General features: G+C 44.0%; 1 protein-coding gene across 1 annotated transcript; it reads right to left on the bottom strand.

Moving 5' to 3' along the window:
* Nucleotides 1-64: 64 nt before the first annotated feature.
* On the bottom strand, nucleotides 65-14,991 carry LOC126456625 (roundabout homolog 2-like). Its single transcript, XM_050092372.1, has 2 exons — nucleotides 14,988-14,991; nucleotides 65-423 (listed from the first exon to the last, which is right to left on the bottom strand). The coding sequence occupies exons 1-2, from the start codon at nucleotides 14,989-14,991 to the stop codon at nucleotides 65-67; spliced, it is 363 nt and encodes a 120-aa protein (XP_049948329.1).
* Between the last annotated feature and the right edge of the window lie 4,430 nt (nucleotides 14,992-19,421).

Raw genomic sequence — 19,421 nt, forward strand, 5'->3', positions numbered from 1 at the left:
TGCCGACGGCTTTAGCTGCCGCAGCCGCCAGCCACGTGACAGCAACCGCACCTTGCACCAAGCACTAGCTGTGACAGAGCGTCAGTTGCGGGTACTCACCGGCGACCTCGAGCGTGGCGTTGCGCGACTTGGCGACGCCGGCGGCGTTGCGCGCCTCGCACCAGTAGACGCCGGCGTCGGAGTCCTTGCGGCCGTGCACGACGCGCAGGAAGAAGAGCGAGCCGGTGGGCAGCAGCACGCGGCTGGAGCGCGCGTCCGCCGCCGACGTGCGCACCGGCTCGCCGTCCTTGAACCAGGCGATGGTCGGCTCGGGCTCGCCGTCCGCCTTGCAGTTGAGCGTGGCCGGGTCGTGCCGCGGCACCGTCGCGTCCGTGGGGTGCTCCGTGATGCGCGGCGGCCGCAGCGGCGTGCCCAGCTGCAGACCTGACAACACACACACACACACACATCTTACCTCCTGTGCCGAGCCCACGTTATCTGCACTACTGGCCATTAAAATTGCTACACGAAGAAGAAATGCAGATGGTAAAACTGTATTCGTTGGACAAATATATTATACTAGGACTGACATGTGATTACATTTTCACGCAATTTGGGTGCATAGATCCTGAGATATCAGTACCCACAACAACCATCTCTGGCCCTAATAATGGCCTTGATACGCCTAGGCATTGAGTCAAACAGAGCTTGGATGGCGTGCACAGGTACAGCTGCCCATGCAGTTTCAACCCGATACCACAGTTCATCAAGAGTAGTGACTGGCGTATTGCGACGAGCCAGTTGCTCGTCCACCGTTGACCAGACGTTTTCAATTGGTAAGAGATCTGGAGAATCTCCTGGCCAGGCAGCAGTCGAACATTTTCTATATCCAGAAAGGCCCGTACAGGACCTGCAACATGCGGTCGTGCATTGTTGTTGTTGTTGTTGTTGTGGTCTTCAGTCCTGAGACTGGTTTGATGCAACTCTCCATGCTACTCTATCCTGTGCAAGCTTTTTCATCTCCCAGTACCTACTGCAACCTACATCCTTCTGAATCTGCTTAGTGTATTCATCTCTTGGTCTCCCTCTACGATTTTTACCCTCCACGCTGCCCTCCAATACTAAATTGGTGATCCCTTGATGCCTCAGAACATGTCCTACCAACCGATCCCTTCTTCTGGTCAAGTTGTGCCACAAACTTCTATTCTCCCCAATCCTATTCAATACTTCCTCATTAGTTATGTGATCTACCCATCTAATCTTCAGCATTCGTCTGTAGCACCCCATTTCGAAAGCTTCTATTCGCTTCTTGTCCAAACTATTTATCGTCCATGTTTCACTTCCATACATGGCTACACTCCATACGAATACTTTCAGAAATGACTACCTGACACTTAAATCAATACTGGATGTTAACAAATTTCTCTTCTTCAGAAACGCTTTCCTTGCCATTGCCAGCCTACATTTTATATCCTCTCTACTTCGACCATCATCAGTTATTTTGCTCCCCAAATAGCAAAACTCCTTTACTACTTTAAGTGCTTCATTTCCTAATCTAATTCCCTCAGCATCACCCGACTTAATTAGACTACATTCCATTATCCTCGTTTTGCTTTTGTTGATGTTCATCTTATATCCTCCTTTCAAGACACTGTCCATTCCATTCAACTGCTCTTCCAAGTCCTTTGCTGTCTCTGACAGAATTACAATGTCATCGGCGAACCTCAAAGTTTTTATTTCTTCTCCATGAATTTTAATACCTACTCCGAATTTTTCTTTTGTTTCCTTTACTGCTTGCTCAATATACAGATTGAACAACATCGGGGAGAGGCTACAACCCTGTCTTACTCCCTTCCCAACCACTGCTTCCCTTTCATGTCCCTCGACTCTTATAACTGCCCTTTGGTTTCTGTACAAATTGTAAATAGCCTTTCGCTCCCTGTATTTTACCCCTGCCACCTTTAGAATTTGAAAGAGAGTATTCCAGTCAACATTATCCTGCTGAAATGTAGGGTTTCGCAGGGATCGAATGAAGGGTAGAGCCACGGGTCGTAAAACATCTGAAATGTTACACCCACTGTTCAAAGCGCCGTCAATACGAACAAGAGGTGATCGAGACGTGTAACCAATGGCACCCCATACCATCACGTTGGGTGATACGCCAGTAAGGCGATGACGAATACACGCTTCCAATGCGCGTTCACCGCGATGTCGCCAAACACGGATGCTACCATCATGATGCTGTAAACAGAACCTGGATTCATCCAAAAAAGTTACGTTTTGCCAATCGCACTGCCAGGTTCGTCGTTGAGTACACCATCACAGGCGCTCCTGTCTGTGATGCAGCGTCAAGGGTAACCGCAGCCATGGTCTCCGAGCTGATAGTCCATGCTGCTGCAAACGTCGTAAAAACTGTTCGTGCAGATGGTTGTTGTCATGCAAACGTCCCCATCTGTTGACTCAGGGATCGAGACGTGGCTGCACGATCCGTTACAGCCATGCGGATAAGATGCCTGTCATCTCGACTGCTAGTGATACGAGGCCGTTGGGATCCAGCACGGCGTTCCGTATTACCCTCCTGAACCCTCCGCTTCCATATTCTGCTAACAGTCACTGGATCTCGACCAACGCGGGCAGCAATGTTGCGATACGATAAACCGCAATCGCGACAGGCTACAATCCGACCTGTATTAATGTCGGAAACGTAATGGTACGCATTTCTCCTCCTTACACGAGGCATCACAACAATGTTTCACCACGCGACGCCGGTCAACTGCTGTTTGTGTATGAGAAATCGGTTGGAAACTTTCCTCATGTCAGCTCGTTGTTGGTGTCGCCACCGTCGCCAACGTTGTGTGAACGCTCTGAGAAGCTTGTCATTGGCATATCACAGTATCTTCTTCCTGTCAGTTAAATTTCGCCTCTGTAGTACGTCATCTTCATGGTGCAGCAATTTTAATGGCCAGTAGTGTACTTGTCATCATGTCCCATCACTCGTCTTAATGAATCAGCAGGCATGCGGAACACTGTGACGAATAAAGGTTTTCAGGAAAGTATGTTATCAATCACCTGTTTTGGTGGCAGAAATAGTTTCTTTTGTCATTACCTTTTGCCAGTCGTCTAGCGACTGGAACGCTTTAGACCGTGAATCGGATACTACAATAACAAATTAGGGATGTCGTTCACGTTGATGAATAAAGTTTTCCAGAAAAGTATGTTATCAATCACCTGTTTTGGTGGCAGAGATGGTTTCTTTTGTCATTACCTGTTGCAAGTCGTCTAGCGACTGAAACGCTTTAGACCGTGTATCGGATACTACAATAACGAATTAGGGTTGTGGGACACTGTGATGAATAAAGGTTTTCAGAAAAGTGTGCTACCAATCGCCATTTGTGAAGGTAGAACTTTTTTTCTTTTACGCTTACCGGTTTCAAGTCGCCTAGCGACTAAAATGTTTTAGACCGTGTATCGGATACTACAGTAACGCATTAGGCCGTGTATAGGATACTACAATACTCTTTCCCAAGTATCAGGTACTAAAATAGAGGTCAACGCTCAATTTTCGACAAACAATGCTCATAGTCGAAGAAAAACACTTTAGAATGCTACCGTACGAAACTTCCACACATGTTTAGTTTTAACTGACAGTATTTGGAATAAGTGAAGTGTAGTCGTTGGGGTAAGGGTTGTTGTGGGAATGAAGAAAAAAAAAATTTAAGAATAAAAATAAACCGAACGACGTGAAATAATGAAACTTTCTAGAAGATTAAAACTGTGTGCCGGACCGAGACTCGAACTCGTTTCGCAGGGGAGCTTCTGTAAAGTTTGGAAGGTAGGAGACGAGGTACTGGCGAAAGTAAAGCTGTGAGGACAAGTCGTGGGTCGGGCTCTCGGTGGAACACTTGCTCGTGAAAGGCGAAGGTCCCCAGTTCGAGTCTCGGTTTGGTACACATTTTTAATCTGCCAGGAAGTCAGGAAGTTTCATATCAGCACACACTCCGTTGGGGAATAGAAATTTCGTTCTGGCGTGAAACAATAATCATGAATTTATGATACATACTACACACATTTCCATGTGTCCAGAAACGCGTTTTGCATCCGAAAAGTTTCTCTCGGCTGGTACAACAGGCAGATATGAGGAACTGTCACTACAGCCACATAACGTATAACATCAACACGACAAACAATTACAGTAAGCGCGTTAGGCAGTAGCAGCAAAACGTAAATCACAATTCGAGGCAGCAATTAGAAGTACGAGGGTTGTCCAGAAAGTAAGATCCGATCAGTCGCGAAATGGAAACCACAGCGAAAACCAGACACGTTTTATTTGCAACAGTTAGGTACATCTTCCAACTACTTCTCTACATAGTCGCCGCTCCAACTTCGGGTGTTGTCGTAGTGTTGTATCAACTTTCCAATATCGTCGTCATAGAAGGCAGCCGCCTGTGCATTCGGCCGGTTATCTGCACTGGTCTGCAGCTCGTTGTCAGTGGAAAAATTTTGTCTTCATAGCCAGCGGTTCTTGTGAGCAGAGATGAGACTCAGGGGAAGTCAATTACGGACTGTATTGTGGGTGATCAAACACTTCTCATCGGAAACGCCGCAGGAGCGTCTTCATTGCCCCTGCAGTGTGCGGCCGAGAACTGGCATGAAGAAGGAACTGCTCGACAGTTGTGTTATGTGGGCTGCATGACACAGGGGAAATCTCTAACCGGGCCCTCATGCTTGGCGGGAGACGCTATTCCCTAAGCATCTTTACGTGCTCACTGTTCACTCAAAACTGAAAAGAGCGACGCGACACGATCGACGGGCACACTAGAGACACTGCCCATCAAAACTGTGCTTTACCGGATTTTCCCAGTGGTTTCCATTTCGCGACCGATCGTAACTTACTTTCTGGGCAACCCTCGTATATTTGTCGCTTCGGAAAGTATAATCGTGCGAAAAGTCAACTTGCATGACGGGCAGAGATAATGGACTACTGCAGTGGTCACGGTTATAATCTACGAAGATGCTGTATACAAATCATCCAGGAAATAAGTTATTTGATATAACGAAATGTTAGTTAGCTTCCTAAAATATAGGTATGAAGCTGGGCATACACGATGCCTCTTGTGTCTTAAATTTTTCCCCAAATAGTAAGTTTTAACGCAAAATCGGTATGCAATGTCAGAAGCCGTTTAAAAATCTTTCTAACGATACCTAATTCACCCCTGCACGATTAGTATGTGTCGAGAAAAAGGGGTGTTGACTTGAGAAATAATATACTATGGTCTTCAACATTTATATTTATATGACTTTATAATGTCATAATAAAAACATAATTACACAATACTGATGTTCCGACATAATATTCATTAAATATGTATGAAAATGTGCTCTCTGTTCTTTTGGACATGTCCGGAAGGACATACACCACACATCCATATAACTGATTCGTCTCGACGGGCAATGGATGCACCACGTTCACAGCGGTCCGCAGCTCGTGGTCTAGTGGCTAACGTTGCTGCCTCTGGATCACGCGGGCCCGGGTTCGATTCCCGGCCGGATTGGGGAGTTTCTCTGCCTAGGCACAGGGTGTTTGTGTTGTCCTCAGCACTTCATCGTCATCATCATCATCTTCATTAGTGACATTTGCTACATTGGATTGCGTTAAAAATTGGACTGTGTAAAACTTACAACTTTGTACGGGTGCTGATGATCGCGCAGTTGAGCGCGCCACAAACGAAATATCATCATCATCATCACCTTCAGTGCGCACGCATGATTACGTCCGACCTTCTGTCGGAATCACAAAGTAACTAGCAAGGGGGACATGGACTGGGACTGCAGATAGGTGGCACCTAGCAGAGAATTTTTGTCGCCCAGGAGGCTAGCCGATATACTCCACGCAAATGGAATCAACACTGTGTCAGAGTGTCGCACTGGTTAACGCAACTATTTGGTAACAAGAAGATGACGGTTTCGAATTCCGGTCGGGCACACATTTTCACTCCCCGCCGCTGAGTTAGCATAAGGTCCCGAAACAGCTTACATCAATAGTCTCTTCCATTTCCTTTCCTTTCTCCCTACCCCCTCCCCTTTTTCACCGTCAATTTACATAATATTTATTTAGTAGTTCATTATGAACTGCCTTTCGGCTTACCACACCATCTTCAGGAAGCCAAAAGCCGATTCATACCGGACTATTAAATAAATACAAGAGATTTTTTTTCCAACCTCCAGTCGGTCGCAAAATTAAAATCGCAGTGAAAATGCGATGAAGCTTTGTGTTGTTGTGTTGTGCAATGTCTCTAGTATGCGTTACTGTCACACTTTTCAGTTCTGAGCGCACAGTGAGTACTTAAGAAGGCTTAGAAGTACAGAATCTTCTGCCAAGTGTGAAGTGCCTGCTGAGAGGTTTAGCCTGATCTCATGCAGTCCACATAACGTCTCATGCGTTTACTGCTTCAGGCCAGAACTCGGCTGCACACTGTAGGGGTAACTACGACCCTCACGCAGCGTTTTCGATGGGAAATGTTTGATCACCCACCACGCAGCTCATACTTGGCTTCCTCTAATTTTCTGGTTAATTGGTTCAAATGGCTCTGAGCACTATGGGACTTAACATCTGAGGTCATCAGTCCCCTAGAACTTAGAACTACTTAAGCCTAACTAACCTAAAGGACATCACACACATCCATGCCCGAGGCAGGATTCGAACCTGCGACCGTAGCGGTCGCGCGATTCCAGACTGAAGCGCCTAGAATCGCTCGGCCACAACGGCCTGCAGTTTTCTGGTTATGAGGACGTAAGTTTGGCACAGACAGAGATCTGCAGGTCAGCGTAAGGAATTGGCGGAAAGCTATGAGGAGGGTACCGCAAAGTTGCTACCAAGCTGTGACAGATGTCTATGTCTGAGCAGCGACTATGTCGAGAAGTAGCTGTAAGGTGTATGGTTCAAATGGCTCTGAACACTATGGGACTTAACTGCAGTGGTCATCAATCCCCTAGAACTTAGAACTACTTAAACCTAACTTACCTAAGGACATCACACACATCTATGCCCGAGGCAGGATTCGAACCTGCGACCGTAGCGGTCGCGCGGTTCCAGACTGTAGCGCCTAGAACCGCTCGGCCACCTCGGCCGACTGTAAGGTGTAGCTAACTGTTTCAAGCAAAATATTTTCGATTTTTGGCGTGGTTTCAGTTTCACAATTGATTGGAGGCTAAAAAAAGAAAAATAGCCCTTGTATTATTGTGGTACCTCAATATTGTCTATTTATGTTCTCAATATATCTATTTTCCTCCACGTATCGAAGAAATATTCCATAAATATTACAATATTCAATTTAGTCTCGCAGTTTGAGAAAGAAAAGGAAGGTTTCTGACGAACAGTAGTTACACCCATGTTTGCGACATTTGCTACATACATGTTTCTAAGGAAGTTTGACTGTGGCTAATGCTTGATCTACTTCGACAACGACCACGTCATCTGTAAAAAACCGAAAGACTAAGCAAACTATTAAAAAACAGAAACTGAATCGTAATCTGGCGAAAGAGCTTTAAAAGCTTTACAAAATGTTATTGCATTTCAACAATTTGTATTTCACTGAAGAGCATTGAGGAAGGAGTGAATACAATACAATTTAAATTACTACAGAGCTGTCGAGTTGGGATAAAATTCACGTACAAATAAGTAAATCCAAATTCTAAAAGACACTTAATTCTCACAACTATCGATACCAACATCATATTTGGATTTTTATAACTCTGAAACAGTTATCGACATTGATACTGACAAGATATTGGCCCCAGGGAGTCCAAGACTTTTTAGATTCTCTTAATTTCAAGTCTGAAGTTGTGTAACAAGTGACAAACATATTTTCGTCGCGTGACCTGACAGCAAATTAACAGTTTCGGATTTTTTTCTGTACTTGTACTGTGAAAATTTGCTGCTTGCCAAATTTCATGGTTCTAGGTCAACACAACCTACACTATAGGTTTTGATGAGTCTTCGAGTATCAAAATATGCCATATAAATGGCTGTATATCGTGGTTTCATTGACTCAGAAGCACCAAGAGATTATCAACCTTAGTACGTGACATACATTTGGACTTGATGCGCCAAACTGCTCCAGAGGAAAAGGGTCTTAACAGACAGATAGACAGACAGACAGACATACGGATAAAATTACAAAAATATAATATAATTGTTTCCATATTTTGCAGTTTCAAACGTGACTGTATTCAATACGCTGAAATTTTTAGCATTATCATACATTTTCATCTCCATAACAATGCTAAAAAGTTAAAAACGCTTTCCTTGGATTACGTGATATGTTTACACTGTTCATTTTTACCACTATTCGCGATTGAGTTACAAAATTCAGAACCTAATATCAAACTTTTTCATGACTGGAATATGCATTTCACTTCTTCAAGAGAAAAAATGAAGCATGTATTAAGCAAATTACACCTAATGATGGACCACAGGGTCCGAAATGCATTGTGAATTTAATAAAACACGAAAAGTTGTGACTGAAGGCGTTTTTTAATTCGGACTTGCAGTGGACAAAAACATATCTTTTTTCGTGTATATAATTACAACTAAACAATTACCGGCTTTTATCCTTGGCTTGTACTGTAACCTTGCTTATAGCAAAGTTTCATGATTCTAGGTCAACAGGATGTGTACTAGAAGTTCTCATGAGCGAATTTTCAAAAATGGTTCAAATGGCTCTGAGCACTATGTGACTTAACATCTGAAGTCATCAGTCCCCTACACTTAGAACTACTTAAACCTAACTAACCTAAGGACAGCACACACATCCATGGCCGAGGCAGGATTCGAACCTGCGACCGTAGCAGCAGAGCGGTTCCGGAATGAAGCGCCTAGAACCGCTTGGCCAAAACGGCCGGCAGCGAATTTACGAGTATGAAAATATGTGACATAAATAACTATATATTTTGATGGAATTTATTTAGAATCTTAAAATTCGTACAGCAGCAAGAGACCACACATCTTAATGGGAGGCATAAATTTATACGATATGTAAACTCGTTCCTGAGAAAAAGGTTCTTAAAAATCGGGCAGACAGACAGACAGCCGGACAACAGTGCGATGTTATAAGGGTTCCATTTGTACAGATTCAGGCGCGAAACCCTGAAAACGATCAAAAATGCGAAATTCAGGAGCTGCAAACGTGGCGGTGGATGCGAGCGTCTTCCGTATGCAGAGAAGTCGCCTCCGTACCCGCCTGTGATAAACATTACAACGGCAGGAGAATCACGTAGCCCGTGGCCCGGATGCGCAGTTCCGCTGCTCCTCGCACGGCGAGAGCATATTTTACTACCGGCGAGGATTTTTATTTATACGGGCGACCCGGGGCGCACGCCCGCCGTAAAAGACCACTTGCCGCGATAGGCGGCGCGCACGTAACGCATAAACAATACGCCACGCCGGCCCCGGCTCCGGCGGAGGCCCGGCCGACGTTCGGCCCACGGAGGGCTATACAGGAGGCGACGGCGGCGTCCCAGGGAAAACCCGGCGGAGTAGCGAGTAGCGGCGGCGATTACGGGGCCGCGCTGGGAGCGGAATTAGGCCACAACTCGCCGTCTCTCTCTCCCCTTTGCTCCATCCGGCTCTTTCTCTCCCTCCCCCCCCCCCCCCTCTCTCTCTCTCTCTCTCTCTTTCCCGTCACTCTGTCTGTCCCTTTCTCCTCTCTGTTCCGGCAGTGCCTGATGATGAATCGCTGACGCTGCAGAGTCGACAAAACTGCGTTATGCGCTCTGCAATTGTGTCCTGATGGGGTACAGTTTTGCGCTAACAGGAGTTGCTTGCGGCAGAAGACCCGAATGGAATTACCACTCTGCTGCGCCGCTGATAACAACGCCGTCTCCCCCCCCCCCCACCCCCCACCTCCCAAACCGACAAGTTTACACGTGCTGATTGAGTTATAACGTCCTCGTGGCGAGGTTCCAATTGCTAGATCCTGGTGAGCCTCACCTACTCGGCTAGTAGCCAGGGGTGGTGGAGCACAGAGTTCGCTAGAACGTATTCTCCGTTGGTGCATTATCAAATATATCTAAGAACTTCGCAAAACAATATGACACGTTATTACGTTCAAGGCCGCTTTAAAATTACACTGTTCGCATTGCCGGTTTCAGCACCTGGTTGCCATTTTCAGATGTAATCAATCCACTAACAACATACGAAATACGTCATTCAGTACCGAAGAGCGTTGTAACTAAAGGATGGTGTGCCTAGGAATAAACAATGGTTTTTGGTCGATGCTTCAGTCTAGCGACAGATTTTAGAATCGGATGAAGGGACTAGCACTAGAGATTACCAAAAGCAGTTTCTGGCGTTTTATACATTTTTTCTATGCTGTTAGACGTGAGGTTACGTTTTACACAACATTTGAAAATACGAGGGGCGTTTGAAAAGTCCGTGCAAAGTCCGAGAGATGGCACCACCGGTTCGTATCGAGGTCATGTTTAGTTAGTAGCATCTTTTGAAAGAATGCACACAAAGTTTCAACCACATTGGTTATTTCTTTGTGTTTGGCATTCGTGTGATTCAAGGAAGTCGAGTGATTGTCAAAAAATGGACGAAAACGAATTTCGTGTGGTGATTAAAAATTACTTTATGACACGCAAAACGCCTCAGGAGATTAAAGAGAAGCTTGATAAACATTACGGTGACTCTGTACCTTCGTTTAGAACAGTTTATAAATGGTTTCAAAATTTTCGGAGTGACCATATGGATACAAGTGATGCTGAACGTTCTGGACGCCCAGTGGAGGTTACGACTCCAGAAATCATTGATAAAATCCATGATATGGTGATGGATGACAGAAGAGTTAAGGTGGGTGAGATTGCTAATGCTGTGGGCATCTCCAATGAATGGCTACATAACATTTCGCATAAACATTTTTACATGAGAAAGCTATCCGCAAGATGGGTTCCGCGATTGCTCACACTTGACCAAAAACGGAATCGTGTGAAGTGTTGCAAGGATGGTTTGCAGCTGTCAGGAAGAATCAGCAGGACTTTAAGCGTCGTTTCGTCACTAAGGATGAAACATGGATACATTACTATACTCCAACAAACAACAATCTAAACAATGACGGCCGAAGTGGCCGTGCGGTTAAAGGCGCTGCAGTCTGGAACCGCAAGACCGCTACGGTCGCAGGTTCGAATCCTGCCTCGGGCATGGATGTTTGTGATGTCCTTAGGTTAGTTAGGTTTAACTAGTTCTAAGTTCTAGGGGACTAATGACCTCAGCAGTTGAGTCCCATAGTGCTCAGAGCCATTTGAACCATCTAAACAATGGGTTACCGAGGGAGAATCTGCACCAAAAAAGGGGAAACCATTCCTTTGGCCGGGAACATTATGGCGACTGTCTTTTGGGATTCGCAAGGGATAAACCTCATCGAATATCTGGAAAAGGGTAAAACTATTACAGGTGCATATTATTCATCGTTGTTGGACCGTTTGAAAACCGAGATGCGAGAAAAACGTCGGCGATTGGACAGCAAAAAAGTTCTTTTCCATCACGACAATGCACCAGCATACACCTCAGCAGTTGTGGTCGCAAAATTAATGGAAATAGGATTCCAACTCGTTTCACATCCTCCTCCCTCTGACTACAATTTGTTCCCCAATTTGAAGAAATCGCTGGCGGGACAAGGTGAGGAGGTGATTGCAGCAACTAATAGCTATTTTGCAGACTTGGAAAATTCCTATTATTTGGAAGGGATCAACAAATTAGAACAGCGTTGGTCGAAGTGTATAGGTCTAAAAGGAGACTAAGTCGAAAAATAAAAAAAAGTTTACCCCAAACAAGTAAGTAGTTCTTATTTTTGCACGGACTTTTCAAACGCCCCTCGTATTTCGTGTTCTACACATTGAAGTTCTGTATACTAATTTATACTAAGGGAACCTGATACTGAAGAAGGCCACAAATTTGGAAAAAAATGTTTCTCTTCTATAGGAAAGAGCACTTCATACCGATTACAAAAGTGTATATTTATGAATATTTTCGTAATACATATTTAGAACTGAAACTACTTATTACCTATGTCTGGACATGACGCCAATAGATGCTCAAAATCAGTTTATAACATATTTTCCGCTTAGGTTTTCTTTGGAATTCACAGAAGGTGACAACGGTGCGCTTGTAGCACTCCTACGCACAAAAATTCTGACATCTAAACAAAAGAACACTATATATCGAAATAAGGAAAACAATAAAACCCCTTAAAACCCGAAAATATTTACATGCTAGAACATCTTGGAAGGTATATTCGGATTCTACACACGAAAATAGGTACCAACTGATGCATCACATCCCAGATACAAAGTGGCTTTTGAGTAGTGATAATTAGTTCAAATGGTTCAAATGGTTCTGAGCACTATGGAACTTAACTGCAGAGGTCATCAGTCCCCTAGAACTTAGAAATACTTAAACCTAACTAACCTAAGGACATCACACACATCCATGCCCGAGGCAGGATTCGAACCTGCGACCGTAGCGGTCGCGCGGTTCCCGACTGTAGTGCCTAGAACCGCTCGGTCACCGTGGCCGTGGACTAATATTACCTTCGTTTGTTCTCCCAAGGATCTTAATAATTCTGGGGGAATTTCGTCTATTCCACGCGCCTTGTTTTGACTTACGTCCATCGGTCCCCTGTTAAATTCTTCTCGTGGTATCATATTTTCTGTCTCACCTTAATGCACTTTCTCTTCCATTCCGTATCGTCCTCATGTTCGTTTCCTGCTATATATTCCTTCCACACTTGACTCCTCCTTCCTTCTAATTAATGCTGCTATTCTTTTCTTCCAATGTCCTACAGGCAGCATCTATCTCCCCATAATCATGCATGTTTTTACAGATTTTTAGCTTTAACAAAGTCTTTAGTCATGTTCCGATTCTATAGCAATGATTGTGCCCCTCGACCGTGACGTAATCCAAGACAGAAAGAAGGTCAGCATCGATCGTAACGTCATCTGCATTTTTTGTTACACTGCAGATGGATTTCAACCGACAGCACCGCTACCTTCAATAATAAGTACTCACGCAGACTGAACGAAATTATGACGACACATGTATATTAGACTAGAATATGTGTCGTTATAATAACGTTCAGTCTACATGACTACTTATAGAGCACTGATGATAGGTGCACCGTCAGTTGAAATCAGATCGGCAATGCAACAAAAAGGCACATGGCATTACGACCGATGTTGACCTTCTCCTTGTAGTAAAATCTTTACTCGTGGCCCTTCAGAAACAAGACTGTGACTCGAACAACGTTTCAGATGTTGTTGTCTTCGGTCCAGGGACTGGTTTGATGCAGCTCTCCATGCTACTGTATCCTGTGCAAGCCTCTTCATCTCCAAGTACCACCTGCAACCTATATCCTTCTGAATCTGCTTAGTGTATTCATCTCTTGGTCTCCCTCTACGATTTTTACCGTCCTCGCTGTCCTCCAATACTAAATTGGTGATCCCTTGATGCCTCAGAACACGTCCTACCAACCGATCCCTTCTTCTGGTCAAGTTGTGGCACAAACTCCTCTTCTCCCCAGTTCTGTTCAATACCTCCTCATTAGTTATGTTATCTACCCAACTAATCTTCAGCATTCTTCTGTAGCCCCACATTTCGAAATCTTCTATTCTCTTCTTGTCCAAACTATTTACCGTCCATGTTTCACTTCCATATATGGCTACACTCCATACAAATACTTTCAGAAAAGACTTCCTGACGCATAAATCTATGCTCGATGTTAACAAATTTCTCTTCTTCAGGAACGCTTTCCTTGCCATTGCCAGTCTACATTTTATATCCTTTCTACTTCGACCATCAGTTATTTAGCCCCCCCTATAGCAAAACTCATCTATTACTTTAAGCGTCTCATTTCCTAATCTAATTCCCTCAGCATCGTCTGATTTAATTCGACTACATTCCATTATCCTCTTTTTGCTTTTGTCGATGTTCATCTTATGTCCTCCTTTCAAGACACTGTCGATTCCATGCAACTGTTCTTCCAGGTCCTTTGCTACCTCTGACATAATTACAATGCCATCGGCAAACCTCAAAGCTTTTATTTACGTTTCTGACTTAGAAAAAAAAATTGCCGTTTAAATAACAACAAATGGTTGTATCAAAGGTGTGTGTGTGTGTGTGTGTGTGTGTGTGTGTGTGTGTGTCAGTTCTACAGTTTTATACTAACTATATTGGTTTACCAAGTGTCTAATTAAAAGAAAATAATGAAGTAGTGCACAATTTGCAAAAATTTGCATCTCCGGAAGTGAAGAATTACGATTAATAAGAAATAGAAATTCTGAAATGTTCTCATTCATATGTAAAGCCTCAAGCCGAAACTAATGGATGCCTTTCATCTGAGCCACACTCCTGATGACAAATTTGACAACAGCACCCTTTGCATATCCTCCAAGGAGGAACCTACGTGTGTGACAAATTTCGTGCAGACAAATTGACATGCAGGCCGCGACATCTCTAACAGCTGACAGGATAATAACTTTTTAAAATTCCGGAGCAATACGGCAAGAAATTTCTGACGAACGCCTCGGCGCCGCGTTAAACGCATTACCGTCTGAATATATTCCGGCCCATCAGTCACGTCGGCATGCGCAGGGCCCTGGGACGAATTGTGCGCGCGAGTTGTTAAACATTTCCGGCGTCGCCTGCCGGGTATGGGGGCGATTCCTCGGAAATGTAAATCGGAATCGATTTCCCATTACTTTGTCTTCCTGAAATATTGAAGAGCCGAGGTCGGGGCTCAATCATTCACGGGCCACCTGACGTATCGGGTTAACGTCTTCGGCGGTTTGCCTGCTTTCCTTCGACCAGCCGAACACCATTTCGGTCGACGGCTGTCGAAAATACATCCTAAATCATTTTGACTACCTGTTTATGTGCTCCGAGAAAGCAGGAAGTGTACCGATTCCTATTCAAGTTTTCTGTTCCCTTAGCGAATCTTGTTACATTTCTTACGTACCCATGGTAACTTACAGTAACCACACCCATTATGAGTCCCTGGACTGGTTCTAGGCGGTTCTCCACGTCAGACTACCCCATGCAGGCGTCTTCATCGCGGCATAACTGCTGTAACCGAGATCCGCTTGAACTCGCACTTACACACACCACTACTTCATGGAGGAACATATCCATGGTAGATGCTGGCATCCATTCAGATTTGGCACAACTTTGAAATATGGAAAGTTCTTGATCGTATAGTTCTATACTAAGAGTTTGTAAAGGGACATGCTCGTCTAGCATTACTTTTCCTCAACAGTAGTATTCGATACCAGTAATATTTTCAAATTTTGGACAGGCCAGTGTTGTCTCAGCTGTTTTTCTGAATAATTTCATGCAGTTTTATATACAATATGTTATATTTCAAGCTAAAATTTATGAAAAGGAATTACTTTATTTTCGTTGTTACTGTCGATATGTACTAGCTCCGAATGCACTGTCAAAATTATTTTGTTTAGAAAGATAGTTGCCCAGATCGTCACCGAATTACCGCCCTGTTTCACTCTACACAGCGAGCAGTCTGCATAGTAGCATTTGGACGTCCTACGCCACATGAAAAATTCACCAGAACTTGGAAACAGTGTGAAACAAGACTCATCCCACTAATTTACTTTCTTCCATTGTTTCACATTTCAGGTTTTAGGGGTTCGGCAGCAAGTTTTCCTGTTGCTGTCATTTTTATCACTGATGGGTGGTTTGGAATTCTACTCGCTCAACAATTCCAAGCTTACGGAGCTCCCTTCCTGTTATTTTACAGCTGAAAAGCTTCGCGAGTGCGCCATTCAGTTCTGCAGTGACTTTTGCAGCTGTCGATCTCGTATTTTCCGTCACGAACCTCTACAATGACAATTTCGTCCGCGTTGTGACTTAGAGGATGATGTTTTCTGGCTTTCCCTTTATGTGGTAATACTCTTCGATGCGGTGCTTCTCGGAACACAAAACACTTCGGTTCTCTTCGTTAGGACAGTTTGCTCCATACGAGCACCAACAATCCGTACAAGTTCGAATTCACTTAGTTCCAATGTAATGCACTAACAACTACAAAGGACACTTTTCTAATCACGGCTGACACTTGCAGTATGTAGAGGAAATTACGCAGGTGCCGTTCGTGGTAAAATGAAGCAACACAACCTGCGGCCTTGGGTAGCGCCTGCCTTTGTGTCCAAGCATCAGTTTCTCGCGATGATATTCATGTTGGCTCTCCAGACGGAATACAACGTCATCTCGACACAATATTGCGGCGGTCCACCTGGCCGCCATCTTCAGGTGAGTAACCTCCGGCGAGTTAGTGCGACGGTTTACTCACCTGAAGATATCGGCCAGGTGGACCGCCGAAATATTGCCTCAAGGTGACGTTGCGTTTCGGCTGGAGACCCAGGATGAATATCATCAACTACTACACCGCGAAAGTTTACGGTGCCACAGTTCCTCGCGACGTTTGCATATTTTTGTGTAACCCCTGTTATTATTAACCGAATATGTCCGGACCCGGTAGCTGAGTGGTCAGCGTGACGGAATGTCAATCCTAAGGTCCCGGGTTCGATTCCCGGCTGGGTCGGAGATTTTCTCCGCTCAGGGACTGGGTGTTGTGTTGTCCTGATCATTATCATTTCATCCCCATCGACTCGCAGGTCGCCGAAGTGGCGTCAACTTGAAAGACCTGCACCAGGCGAACGGTCTACCCGCCGGGAGGCCCTAGCCACACGACATTTCATTTCATTTCATTAACCGAATATAAAAATTTCGAATACTGCGATGATCTGCTCTTACGTTAAAGGTTTAACACACAATAAGTCCAAGTTTTAAGTGAGATACTGTTTAGACGAATGTCTTGAGACAGCGCAGCTCCAGGGGCACAAATTACTCATACTATATTGAGAGGTCGCCATTGTCTTCGGCAATGGCAACTCTCACTTATATTTCTAATAATGTAACAATATTTAATGCAATTGATCGTCGTGTTCTTCTAAGAACACGAGTCTGATCGTAATAATATCTTTTTTTGATCGTAATAATATCATTTAATTTCCTTAGCACAGATTTACTGTTGGTGTCTGCAAACAAACACCAAGTTATAAAAGAATGACCAGAGGAATCGAACTGTTTTTATTGATTGAATAAGTTAAGAATGCCCACTGTTTCCTGTATTTCCTTATTCTATTGAGTCCACAGCAGGAAATGAATGTATGAAAATAACTGCAGGAAGAATGTTTGGGGAGAGAATAAGGATCGAACGACATTTAGCGATTGTGGTTGTACGATAGGGAACAACTAATCGATAGGCAGCGATTATGGAAGCTCTGAGACTTCAGCCTTTGGCTGTAGCGAGGTGTAGGAAAGTTGGATAGTCTGCAAAACGTACGTTTCAGTCTTTTGGGAGGCAAAGCGCGGTATCTTTCCCATTTTGTAGAAGGGAGGTTTGACCGGCAACTTTAAACCGGGAAAATTCTGAGCTGATGACTGGTTGGGAGCCGCCCCCACCATGAGCGGTCGCCGGCCGCGATGGTCTAGCGGTTCAGGCGCTCAGTCCGGAACCGCGCGACTGCTACGGTCGCAGGTTCGAATCCTGCCTCGGGCATGGATGTGTGTGATGTCCTTAGGTTTGTTAGGTTTAAGTAGTTCTAAGTTCTAGGGGACTGATGACCACAGATGTTAAGTTCCATAGTGCTGAGAACCATTTGAACCATGAGCGGTCAGGCGATCAGAACGGTAGCGTCGGTCCGAGTCGGGGACTGCTGCTGAAGACTTGGACGAGAGAGGACGCTTTTCTGAGATGGGTCGACCGATGCTCGATCTGAGTGTGGGAAATGTGCCATATTTATGGTAAATGGTTTCACATTAGGTGATAACCCTCTTTCAGCAGATAGACGTAAAGTAATATTAATATTTTGGGGGAACGAAATTTGTTTAGGTAGGTAATGTGCAATAGCAGGTGATGTAGAAATGTTGCTTTGCTTTGTGACAGTAATTAGCAATTTTGGGGTTTTATAACAATTTCGCGGTGAATAATTTAATCAGGAACGGAAGATACGACTTACTATACAACAGAGTAAAGACTATGACATGGGAACAAAACAGAGCAGGAAGTGCTACTATGGAAATTTTGAGTAAAGACGAAGAGGTAGTGTACAAAGATCGTGACGATGTCCTACAGAGATGGGAAGAATATATAAAAGAACTATATGACACAAATAGCAAACCAGAAACTCTGGAACTTGAATCACCCAACAGTGTAAGTGATGAAGAGAAAGGACCGACCATCATAATGGAAGAAGTAAAGTCTGCCATTGCTGCAATGAAAAATGGCAAAGCAGTAGGTACAGATACAATACCGGGATAAATACTAAAATGCTTGAACCACAATGGAATAAGAGAAATATTGAGGTTATTTAATAAAATATATGACAGTGGTGAATGGCCTGAGGACTTTTTGACAACAGTAATGATTCCATTACCGAAAAAACAAGGAACCATGAAATGCAGCGAGCACAGGACAATCAGCCTCATTTCACATGCAGCCAAAGTGATGTTAAGAATAATTAATAAAAGACTTGAGAAAGTAATAGAGGAGAATCTCGGCGAGGAGCAGTTTGGCTTTAGACGGAATACGGGCACCAGAGATGCAATAGGGCTCCTACGAATATTGGGAGAAAGGTTTATTGAAAAAGGAAGAGACCTATATATGTGCTTCATAGATTTAGAAAAGGCATTTGACAATGTGGTTTGGGACAAGCTGGCGACTATTATGAGGGAAAAGAGAGTGGACTGGAAAACCAGAAGATTTATAAACTCATTGTACCTTAATCAAAAAGTTTCAGTTAAAGTGAGAGGAGAAAGTACAAACTGGATCAGACTAGGGAAAGGAGTAAGACAAGGATGCTGTTTATCACCTACTCTTTTCAACCTGTACTTGGAAAATATGATTGACCAATGCTCATTAGATGACAAAGGAGTAGAAATTGGAGGAAGAAGAGTAGGGTGCTTGAGATTTGCTGATGACATGGTCCTTCTAGCCACAGGGGAAAAAGAATTACAGGATTTGGTGGACACCATTGCAACTAACGGAAAAAAATATGGAATGAAAATTAACACAAATAAAACAAAAGTATTGGCAATAGGAGGAAATAAGGAAATAAAAATTGTGCTGAATGGAGAAACACTAGAACAGGTGCAAAATTTTAAGTATCTTGGAAGCAGGATAGACACCGACTGGAAGTGCACCACAGAAATTAAAACAAGGATAGCAATGGCAAAAGAGGCGTTTTATAGGAAAAGGAGAATCTTCTGCAGCGGTCTAGACAGAGAACTCAGAAAGAGACTCATAAAATGTCTTGTATGGAGTGTTCTTCTATATGGCGCTGAAACATGGACTATGGGGAAAAAAGACAGAGAAAGG

Source organism: Schistocerca serialis, chromosome 1, assembly GCF_023864345.2.
Source record: "Schistocerca serialis cubense isolate TAMUIC-IGC-003099 chromosome 1, iqSchSeri2.2, whole genome shotgun sequence".
NCBI classification, from domain to species: Eukaryota; Metazoa; Arthropoda; class Insecta; order Orthoptera; family Acrididae; genus Schistocerca; species Schistocerca serialis.